We start from the raw sequence: 12,071 nt of genomic DNA, 5'->3' as shown, positions 1-12,071 counted from the left end.
GAGCTATTGCCTACAGCTGGTGTAACAGAGTGCTCAGTCTCATGGCAGAAACAAGTTTGATTTAATCAGCAAAAAGTTGGACATTTTCTGCTGATATATTTGCCCAGGTTATGTTGGAGTAGAGCAATCGTCAGCCGTCATAACTGCCCGGTCATGTGACCGTTATGCGAGGCATTTGCATCTCCCCCACCCACACACTAAACAAAGAGAAAAGTCCCTCAAAATCGTGTATCTCTCTCCTTTCCACCAACTCCACCTAGTCTCACTCTGAATGGCGATGAAAAGCCATCGGTGACAAAATAAAAAATGGACGAAAATGGCATGTGAGGTGTTGTTGAATTCCGGTGAAATGTTTGGTTATCGCAGCCACCTAGAATGGGAGGATGCATAGGTATAACTCGGGCAAGAACAGCCTCTGTAGACGACACATCAGCCAATTCAACGAGAACCCATTCAGGTGATTAAACATTTTTGTTAGTAAAGTGCAATAATTTACCTTCGACCTCATCGTAAACACGTAGAGAGGAGAGCTGGCTAACCTTGGAACAAGTGATAGCACTTGAAAAGTGATATTTACTCTGTCTTTATTCGTTGTTTATATTATTTTCGGTGATTTTATCGACGTACTGTCCCTTCGACACGAGTAAAGGTCAAGGGTGTGTGTTATTTCAGTGGCCGTTGGATTTTTATTTCGTAATGATAGGACTGATTGATGATAAAATATGTATCGATCATGATTCCAACGGTTTATGGAGACCTTAATGCTTTACTGGCTTTCCTTGGATTAGATAATGATCATTGGAAGTGGGGTTTGGTCAATGACGACAGGCTTTTTGCAGTTTCGTAGGTCAGGAATTCATTTCGTGAATGAAGAACGAATTTCCTTGATGGCTTCTCCGAGATTTTAATTTGCTTTGGTCAGTACTGATGATTCATTAAAAGGTTGATGAGAGGAAAAATGATATATTGGGCGATTGGAAAGTTTTTGGTTAATTTGGATTTTATGGATTTAAGCAGTCTGGATTGTTTTTTAATGTGTGGTTAGGTCAGGAAGGAAATTGATTGATCCAGGTGACGAACTGGAATCGACGAATGAGCTCTTATGATTGTTTATGATTGTGTTGAATACCAAAAGGTAAATTGTCGTTGGTGGAGAGACTGAATATTCCTGAATTTATCGTCAAACAATTTTTACTGAAGATGATCTTTATTTTTAATTTATGAATTAGTGTTTATGACGTCCTTTGAAGATTTTAATGGACCTTAAACATTGTCTTTTCCTTTGATGTTGGTAGGCCAACAATAAACTTATTCATAAACCTGGAGCTGGAGTTAAAATGCTGCAATTTCTATTTTTAATTTTGATTATGATTTGATAATTTGAGGTTAAGGAATCCTATTTTTGTATCAGAAGTCTTAACTTGATGAATTAAATTGCTAAATGAATCTGAAGTTTATATAATTATTGTTGTATTAATCTGGGTTTCAGGTAATTCGAGAAAAAATCATCCACTGTGTCACGAAGTGATCAGATGGAAGTCGGACGTGCCATTGACAGAAGGTCAATTACGAAGCAAACGCGACGAATTTTGGGACACAGCACCTGCCTTCGAGGGAAGAAAGGAAATATGGGATGCACTGAGGGCTGGTGCAACTGCTGCTGAGGCACAGGATTATCAGTTGGCACAGGCGATACTGGATGGTGCTAATATTTCTGTACCTGATGGATTTTTAACAGAGTGCTATGATGAACTGGGAACGAGGTATCAGGTGCCCATCTACTGTCTGTCATATCCCATTAATATTGTTAAAGAGGACAGCGGCAGGGATTCACCTGCTGATTGTTCAGGTGAGTCAACTTTTCATTGTCAAAGTGTTTATCTTATTCATAAAATTCTTAGATTTATTTATCATTGATCCTTTCTGAGAGAAGATTGTGCAAATCTGACGACAAAGCTGAGAGTTTACTTGTGAAATTAAAATCCCTTTAATTATGTTAGAGACTTAACTTTGGTCGTTTCATTCTTTGAGGTTATGTTGTTTTTTTCCTGAAATTTGATGTAATTGTTATGAGAAAATAAAACACGATTGGAATTGTTCTGTCAAATAATTGTTGCATGCCAGCTATAGAGGATTTTTGAAATGTAATCGTTAAGTTTTTCTTTCTTTTTACACTCGATTTCACTTGTCACGCAGAACCTGTTGATGGTGGAACTGAAATGACCCTCAAATTGAGACTGTCGACGACCCTCGGGGACGTCAAACTACCTGTGTACAGTAAAGATACTATCGGAATTGCGAAAAAGAAATTACAGGTGAGGGTTATTTATTTAATTATTCTTATTATTCTCGGAAGAGAATTTACTTATTATTTATCGTACATTTCGTGATAAGAGGAAGTGATCTAATTAATAAATTCTCTAGATAATTTCATTTCATGCAATAAAATTGTGCAGCAAATTCACTAGGCTGTGAAAGTAAAATCGATTTTCATTTTTTCTCCAATTGTACTCAATTAAGTTTTTAATAAATAAAATAAATACGACTTGCAGAGTCAAGAAGGGCTTGAGCCATCCCGACAGAGATGGTTTTTCGGTGGAAAACTCCTCGGTGACAAGATGCACATCGAAGAGGCCAAGGTCCAACCCGGTTACGTAGTCCAGGTAATCGTAAACTCGGAAAAAATTGACGAAAGTCCATCGAAAACCAGCTGAAGAGATCTCCCTGGATCTCAAACGAAAAAAAAAACACCTCTTCGTACGGCTCTGAATAATCAGGGACACTCGAAAGTTCACACCTTCGTGTTTTTTTTCCATACATTCACGTTAGTTTCTTTTCACTGAGGTGCGAAACTGATGGTGGAAGCCCAGGGATATGTCACAATGCACTCGAATTGTACAGTAAGACTTGACTGACGGTTTAGGCTTATTCTTTTTAATAATAAGAGGATAATAAAATTATTGAAGCATTTGTACTGTCAAAAATAATTAGATCGTTTAAGCTTTAAAATCGTTTATGCCTAAGTCGATTCGTGACAATTTATGCCTAAACAAAACATATATTTTTTAACTCTGTGCAGGAAGTGGGGCTAATAATTTTAAATGTTTTTAGAAAATTCATGAATCTGGACAGTTATGAATGATGAGCACTGAGAGTTCTGATGAACAATTTTAAATATTGACGAGTAGATGGTTAATGACTTTTTATCTTCGTTGCGGTTTATGAGTGAAAATGTTTTATGGAAATTTCTAGAGCTTTTGCTGTCAAACCATTGGAAATTTCGTTATTTCGTCGGTGGAAAATATTCAATAGATCGAAACGTTGATTGAAATAGATTGAAATACATTTCTGGGACGGATTTAATTTACATCATTGATCAATAGTGAATGAACTTCAATGAAAATTCAAGAACGTACAGAAAATTGTTGAGAAATGTCTGAAAATTTATTCATTAAATTTTTCATGCGGAAAAACTAATGTGGAAATTTTCGGTTTCACTAAGAATAGAAAAATAGCTTTTTTTGTTCTTTTTTCTATCTTTTTTTATCAAATATTTTCGAAAATCCCTAGAAAGGAAGGAAATTTCTACCCGAAGCTCTGGAATATTTTTTAAAATCTTTTCATGCACAAGAACGGCAACGAAAAATCGAATTGGGAATTATTTTCCGCTTTTCCCCAGAAAAAATTCATCGCTATTCTGACAGTCAATCACCTCCATGTACTGTATACGTATCTACCGTACGTAATACCTTCATTGCCTACGTAAATATGTATTATGTGTAAAAAATTTATTTGTACACATTTTACACACGCGTTAATTAATGACTATCGATTTTTTACCACATGTTGGAGATGAAGGAATTAACAATCATCGACGAATTGCACTGCTTGTGCGATGAAAATTATTTAAGAGGCTTTCGTTCAGTCGATGACAAAAATTAACATGATGACAATTATGTGACGTCGCTTGTATATTCCTTTAGTCAATTCATTCATTTTTTCGTCAATTCTTACTCAGTGCTCCGTGCTTAATCCACTTTTCTTGCGTCGTATGCATATCAATTTTTTTTTCATTCACAAAATGGTCTTTCAGGAAGAAGCGATGATTGTTGTTGAATCAGTCTGTGGTGAAGTGGGGTAAACGTATTGAATTAATTGAATTTTCGAATAATTTTGAGAAAATCCTCTTTCTAATGAGTTTTTCGATTAACAAACAAATTTTTCAACGGTTTATTCAATTCGATCGGAAACAATTGAATTTTTTATACTGTACTGCACGGCATAAATTTATTAATTAACTAGACAATTATTAGTGTTTTTTGACAAAAATGATTTGACTTTTTCCTCTGAAATCAACAATTTTTTAAACGAATTTGTTGAATTATAGTTTATAAATAGTTTATAGCTTATGAATTAGAATTTATAAAGGTTTTAAATGAACAATTTTTTAAATTACACGAAATGGCTTAACATTTCCTTCCAGACAAATCCATCTAAAAATAATAATCAATACACTAAAGTGCATGTTTGACAAATAGTTTCATAATGAGTGAAACTATGGGAAAAGTTCAGAAAAAAAATTTTCTCTTCCCCTCGACTGCTGCTTTTGTCAAATAAATTCACAAAAATGTACAGAATTCTTTTTTGTAAGAAATATCGAATTTCTTTAGCAACAAAATCTGCTGATAAATTTCACGTTAGTGTTTACATGTCCCGTGGAGACTACAACATTTCGCGATAAATGCGATTTATTAAACTGTTGAACTACGTTTCTCCACTTCTCACAATGAACAACACAAATTTTTTAAAAATCCTGAAAATACTTCAATCAATTCATTTTTATTGTTCACAAAATGACGATAAATGCCCCAAAGGATGAGAACAAACTGTAAAAATTAGTAATGAGATACGAATGAGATGCATTTATTTATAATCTAAATAAAACTAACTATCGAGGTGAGTAAGGATTTTTTTTTATCAGACTGATTACACCAGTAGATCTCCCCGGTGAGCCTTTCAGAACTTTTCCTGTCGACAATTGGGTTGCTGCATGATTTTTTTAATTAAATACCTCAAAATCCAAGAGTTAATGGGAAAACCATAGATCCTTTTTGATACAATAAAGTCCGTATTTAGTATTTTTCATTCCAATTTCATATTCAACACTAAAACATTGTCATGCAGAACCCCAATTATTGAAAGTCAAGAACTTTTTTTTCAAGGAGAGAGTGCATTGAAATTTGAAAATGGCTTCACGTATCGCACTTCTATTTTTTCACATTTTTCGAATCATATATTCACATTTTAGTGGAAAAGAACAATAAAAAAAATTCAGACAAAAATATCAATTTTCTGCCTTTGACGGTTTCATTACTAAAAAAAGTATTTTTTAATGATTTTATTGAGTAAATTATTGACTTGTATTTCAAACATATAAAGAAAAATGAAAAAAAAAGACGTTTTGTCTTTACAATTCATTAATTCAATGTAAATAAATAATTTTCCTTAATTTAGTGAATTATTTTAATTTGTTAATTCGAACAATGATTTGACGTTTTTTAACGTAAATGTCATTTTCGTCTTGAATGAGCCAGAAAAATCAAATTTCTGTGATTTTTAAATTTCAATCCTCTCTGTAACGTGACGGTTAAATACTCGTAGATTACTCACCTGGGCTATTTACTCTGGTTCTAAAAATCCACAGTATATAAATATGAACTATAAAATATATGTGAATAATAAGAGAAAATAATAAAATACGATAAACCGTGTCATGTGTATATAGGAAAGAGAAAATGGCTACAATAATTAATTAATCGATTAATAAAAGTGCAATTTGAGGTGTAGCAGGGGGTGATGAGTAGAAGTATATATTGCTTTAAAAAATCAATAATACACCACTACTAATGTTTAATAGTCACGGACCAATGTGTATGAGGTTGCACGTTTTGAGGTGAAATTACAATTGTATAAATCAAAGGGTGACTGATTGGAAAACGACTGCCACATATTTTTAAACAGTACGATACACTCGTAAAATCAAAACAAAGTGATAAATTAATGAATAATGAGACAGTAAAAATACATAACGCGTTACTTAACGATGATAATCCAAGATTATTTAATCGATTTATCGATTCTCCCGGTAGATAGAATAACGATAATGGCAAGGATTTGATAATTTTCTAAATGCAGAATCAAACATTTCATAATGGGGAACATTTTTTTCTATAAATGTTCGTGAAGTCTGATCCAATCATGTCTGATCCAGGGAGACATTGTAGTGAGGAGATGCGAGATATTGAAATGTAACAGTTACTGCTGTTGAATTTGCTGCTCTAAAAAGACATAAATTTTTGCATTTTTCAGGACAAAAAATTTATTGCATAGACAACTGTCCCTGAAAAATGACAATAATCTATTGATTGTGTCAAAAATTAATTGAATGGACACGAGTAATCGATTCTTGTCACTTTTAAAAGGCAGTTTAGTACTGAAAATTTCTTCAAAGGTGCAATAATTTTTAAAAACAATCCAAACGAAAGAAATATTTTTCAAAAATTTAACTACAGTGACTGTTTCCCTCGCCTTTTTTCAAGTTTTTCTTGAACCACATATTTTTCCACTGGATTTCAGTTTTGCATTTCGAACGATAAATCACAAATAATTATATAAACAATTCAAACAATTCTACATTGAACGTGAGAAATAAATTTGACCAACAATTTTCATTTGCTCCCCTCTATCTTTAATAAACAAAAAAAATTAATGACTGTAATTTTAACGTTTGTAAGCAATTAATCATTGTTATAAGGCAGAGACACATCGTCGAAATAAATGAGCATAATGTTGTGAAATAATTTTTTCCTAATTGATAAATCAACCGGTTTTATTGTTAATTCACTGCAACTCCAGCGTTACATTTATGTACAAACCATTTACCGTTACTTGACTAATTTGGGAATTTTGCGTATGTGCTTGAGCTCGTGGCAGAGCCATAGTGCTGCACTGAGGAGTATCATGCTGCCTGATTGGTGTGAAGCTGCCAGGGAGACAGGTACGTGATGGAGGAGAGTCGAGATCCCGAGGATCACTTGGAGGTATCCAGCACCTAGGACAACCAGGGCAGCTGTTGATGCACGTCCTGGGAGTTTTAGTTTTCGGGATTTGAATGCCATTATCGTGATCACTGTCAGTGTTGTTATGCCCTGGTCAGCAAAAAAATGAGGATTTAAAAATTATTTTCACATATAATACCACAAGTGGTTCAAAATTATCGAATATTTCCCGATAGATTCGTTGCAAACAAATGAAGGAGTCAAGTTTTTCAGGCTAAAAAATCACGAGTGCGAAGCACGAGTGATTTTTCCTGAAAAACTTGACGACTTCATTTGTATGCAGGGAACCTAGATTATTTTTCCTATCCAAATTTCGGCCAAGAGAATTGTGCCATGACATGAAAAGAGGTTTATTTGGTTAGGTGTCGTTTGTTTATCAAAATTATCAAAAAATTATCGCATATAATACCACAAGAGCTCCGAAATTATCGGATATTTCCCGATAGGTTCGTTGCAAACAAATGAACGTGTCAAGTTTTCCAGTGGAAACCTTGACAAGCTTATTTGTTTGTAGGGAACCTTGAGGAAAATATCAGATAATTTCGAAGTTCGAGTGGTATTCGGGGGATTATTTTTTCCATCCAAATCTTGGCCGATAGAATTGCACCATGAGATATAATTTTCAACGAATTGCCATTTAATCTGTCAGATACAATTGAGGGTTACTTCATCATTTGTTTTTTTTTTTGTATATAGGCAACATGCAAAATTTCCAGTGAAATTTCCAAGAATTTCCGCTGAAATACCGTGTTGACTATATAAAATAACGTCGAATGGTGCAATCCTATTGGCCAAGATTTGGATGGGAAAAATAATCGCTGATATTCGAGGTAGGCTATACAAAATATCAACAAATGGTGCAATTCTATTGGCTGAAATTTGGGTGGGAAAAATAATCAATATTATAATTAGCAAGGGGCCCGCAGGGTCAGCTGGAGAACTAATTAGTGTTCATCGTGGTCATGGGAAGGATGGGTGACGTCACGGGAATGCCTCTGGAAGGAATTTCAATTTTTCGAAACAAAAGGTCGGGTTAGAAGTTGGAAGATTTATCACTGGAAAAACCAGGAAAATAATTCGTTGAAACCGAAGGGTTTACGCCAGTAGAATAATTCATGAGCCTAAAATATTTCGTCATTTTCACCCCCTCGGGGGGTAGTTAGGTGGATTATTTCGAATGGAACATCTTCTATATTGTGCATATTATATTCAGTTGGTAGAATAATGCAAAAGATGCTGCAAAAAACGTTAGTCTAGTTATTAAACTCACGAGTATTCTATGATCCCACTGTACAGTCGTTGGATTTTCCGTGAAATTTCTCAACGTGGGGGACATCGCCAGCAGATCCTCCGGAATGAACCTCCTCCCCATCCTCGGGAATTCGTTGTAAATCAGTCCAGCATCCAGTCCAGCTACAAAAGCTCCGGAGATAGCTGTCAAAAATACGAGTGCTTTACTTCCATGAGCTATTCTCTTGAACTTGACGAGAGCACTAGTATGTTGGTCTGTGAGCATTCTCTTCCCGAACCAGTCAAGAGGCATGCGTTTGGCTGGCAGCAGATGATCGAGGGCATTGTACAGGAAGCCACTGTACAGAAGAAAAGCCAGACCCAGGTGAGCCGCAAGTCGGTACTGCGAGACCCTGGGGACGTCCGAGGGATCCTGAAATCTGTCCTCAAGACCAGATTTTACCATGTACCAGCCCATGAGGCCTTGGGCACCGATCAGTGAGCCCAGAATCAGAAGTCTGGCCTTCATTCCGGGCTTTAGGTAGCCCTTGTACCAGAAGTAAGCTGCTGGAAGAGCGAATGTTGCACCTATCAGTCTGCCCCACATTCGATGGACGTACTCCATCCACCAGATTTTTTTGAACTCCTCCAGGGTCATGTTTTGGTTCATTCTGCGATTCAATTATAAGAGGCGCATGAAGGAATTAAATTAAAAGATAGATTGGTTATTATTAGTATTTTTTTTGTCAAGAAATTTTTTTTTCTGGTAGAAATGGCTTTTGGGAATCTAGCAAAGTCTTAGGGAATTCTCTTTAGTGTTGCGTTCGTTTATCGCGTGGAAGACTGGAAGCTCAGGGATTTCTCGTGTGGAATTCTTATCGAATGGGAGTTGAAAAAAAGGAAATATTCTGTCATGGATTTTTTAAATATTCAAGAGAGAGATTGTGGTAATTTGGAATTTTGGAGAGAAGTTGAAAAGAGTCAATGTTTCAGACCAAAACTGTATCGTTTCAAAATGATAAAAAGATTTTAATAAATTTTTAAATTGATTTAAATTTTTAAATTGACAAAATTATAAAATGAATATTTTCAATTTATCATTTTTAAAATTTCTATTCTTTTGACAAAATGACAAAATGAATATTTTCAATTTATCATTTTGTCCAAAGAATATAAATTTTGAAGAATCAGGACAATCAAAATCAAGAAAACATGATTACCATATTTACCTCTGAGAATTCTACGGAAGAGAAAAATCTGCAGAAAGTGTTTAAACAATTTAAACACTCCCACCAATGATTTGTCGTTTATAATTTCATTTCTGATGTCATTAATGAATAAAAAAGCAGACAAATTATTCTAAAATAACCACTATTAGAAAATCTCTAAAATAAAATATCACTTGCAGTTTATATTCTGGATACTGTTTATATCTTTCAAACTCCTCAATCCATTGACCCTCGGACACTGGCATTTTCTCACCCAGTAATTTCCACGTTACCATGGACAATCCCGATTCAGTCAGCCTCGTTATCCCACCTGAATCATTGGAAGGTTTTTTCGAAATTAATACAATTCGTTCATTGGTTGAAGTCGTTTAATGCAGAAATTATCATGTACAATAGTTAATATTTTCAGTGTTCATTCCTCGAATTTATTATCATTTATTTGTCCTAAACTTCGGATTTTATCGCAACGAATCGCCCAAATCGTTAAAAAATTCTATTCGACTTCTATCAACTTTTTAATTAGTTATTGACCAATGCTAGTGATCCAACGGGAAAAATTCAAAGAACTCAATTTTTCTGTATTTCTCGTATCGAGATATTTTCTGCAAAATAGCCTCAGCCTCAATATCCCATTTTTCAAAATATTTTTTTGATGAAAAGAAAAGAAAAACTAAAAAAACGACAAAATTGAGTCATGAAAATTTCACAGAAACTATTTAAAACAAAATCGAATTTTGCCGATGGTTTCGCCTGAATTATTTTGGTTGAAGATTGTAACGGAATCGTCTAAGAACTAATTTAAAAAATCATTAGAATTTTCTAATCATTCGCAATGTTTTTCTGATAATTTTTTCCACGTGAAAGAATAAAACGTAACAATAAATATTACTTTAGTACTTGACTAGGCCTCAAAACACCACCAAATACATATTCTTATATGAACTTATTGTCCGTTGAACTATCGATCCCCGAAGAACGAAATTTCCGTTATTTTCCCCACGTTTTATCGACAATCTCCCTCACAACCGCCCTAACTGATCCATAAATACACGAATAAATAGCAATACCTAGTGCTACAGCGACAAAGACCATTCCACTGCATGTAAAAAGCCAGGTGCCAACAAGCCTATTTGTCTTTTTGTTAACAGCAGAGGCGAATCTGAAGGTAAGTGATCCAGACTCGGTGGCGAGACCCGGAGTCGATCTCCATTTGGCTGCGGTTTCTCTGAGAATTCGTGGAAAATCACTCGTTCGTTTTTGAAGTGGACTATGAAACGCCTTTCGTGTACAGACCGATACATTTGTGTGTGGGATTCTCGGAATTCCCCGGGTACACAGTCTCGAGACGCTCAGCATCCTGAAGTTGATTAATTTATTATTATTTTTTTCCTGGCCCTTTAAAGTTGAATTAATTGTTTCTCTTTTCAGTAGTGAAGTGGTAATACGAAATGGGTTGAGTTATCTCTGAGATTTTTCGCAATATCTCCGAATCTGATAGAGATAGCGAAATTTTTATAATGACATTTATTGTAGATCTCGATTCGCTCCACAAAAAAGATCCTAATAAGAAATTCGCTATCTTCCGTAGATTTCGAGATATTTTGCAAAAACTGGTCAATACTTAAAAATCACTTATTTCGTTTGGCCACTTTGCTACTGAATTTACATCTCAAGTTGATAAAATTTTATGACTGATTACTAATAGGCTTCTCCACCTACTTCACATATGTACTTGACCCGCAGATGGTCCTAGATGTTGACAAATCCTCTCCAGACTCTTAACCTCAAAATTATTACCAAAAATTCCACTCCGGAATTATTAATCTACTGAATGGCCATCAACAGTAATTAATGGCTTGCAGACACTCAATCTTTAGTTATTACAGGGAATTACTAATTAATCACATGACATAACACTAGAGTGTCGCGAAATAAGCGGAGAATCCTGTCTACGACACAAGGAGGTCCCAAATATCATACCTCCAGGGACTAAAATTGAAGGCGGTTTTTTCTTTCACGAGCTGTTGGATTTTTCCAATTCAGAGTCGATTCCTGAGTGATCAGGAGAGTCAAAAAGGTCTTCATACGACGTAAAGTCTTTCGAAGTCAGTAATGAAAAGTAAAACTCAAACGCAAACACTTCATGTATCGTATCGTCCGAAGTTGAAAATTTACAGTGCATGTACGCCGGGCACACACACACACATATATATGTATATATATAGATATATATTCCAATGTAGAAGTAATTATTGCTTCTTCAACTTAATACAAAATTAATGAATTATACTAAATAATACTTTCCTCAATTAATTCGCAAATTTCTAGTTTTATTAAATGTCAACATTGTCATCATTAGATTTTTATTATTTCATTTAAGACGTCGATAAATTATCAAAAGAGCCCAATAAAATAATCTGGGCCATGTTGAGGTTCAATGGATGTAAAGTCCATTGGAGGGAGCAAAATGGGTATAGTACAAATTTAGATATTC

At 34.7% G+C, this 12,071-nt stretch overlaps 2 protein-coding genes across 3 annotated transcripts; one reads left to right on the top strand and one right to left on the bottom strand.

Moving 5' to 3' along the window:
- Positions 1-225: 225 nt before the first annotated feature.
- On the top strand, positions 226-3,009 carry LOC135171135 (uncharacterized protein). Its single transcript, XM_064137490.1, has 4 exons — positions 226-457; positions 1,490-1,849; positions 2,197-2,315; positions 2,553-3,009. Exons 1-4 carry the CDS (start codon positions 376-378, stop codon positions 2,712-2,714), a joined length of 723 nt encoding a protein of 240 aa, XP_063993560.1. The 5' UTR covers positions 226-375; the 3' UTR covers positions 2,715-3,009.
- Positions 2,564-11,769, bottom strand: LOC135171126 (cytochrome c oxidase assembly protein COX15 homolog). 2 transcript variants are annotated; one of them, XM_064137472.1, is made up of 5 exons: positions 11,297-11,769; positions 10,645-10,934; positions 9,755-9,887; positions 8,389-9,019; positions 2,564-7,208 (listed from the first exon to the last, which is right to left on the bottom strand). In XM_064137472.1, exons 2-5 carry the CDS (start codon positions 10,931-10,933, stop codon positions 6,945-6,947), a joined length of 1,317 nt encoding a protein of 438 aa, XP_063993542.1. In that variant the 5' UTR covers position 10,934; positions 11,297-11,769; the 3' UTR covers positions 2,564-6,944. The 2 variants fall into 2 exon arrangements, with proteins under 2 accessions (XP_063993542.1, XP_063993543.1); XM_064137473.1 differs by having other exon boundaries at positions 11,558-11,768.
- Between the last annotated feature and the right edge of the window lie 302 nt (positions 11,770-12,071).

This window comes from Diachasmimorpha longicaudata, chromosome 18, assembly GCF_034640455.1.
Source record: "Diachasmimorpha longicaudata isolate KC_UGA_2023 chromosome 18, iyDiaLong2, whole genome shotgun sequence".
NCBI classification, from domain to species: domain Eukaryota; kingdom Metazoa; phylum Arthropoda; class Insecta; order Hymenoptera; family Braconidae; genus Diachasmimorpha; species Diachasmimorpha longicaudata.
This window is presented reverse-complemented; position numbering and strand designations above follow the sequence as displayed.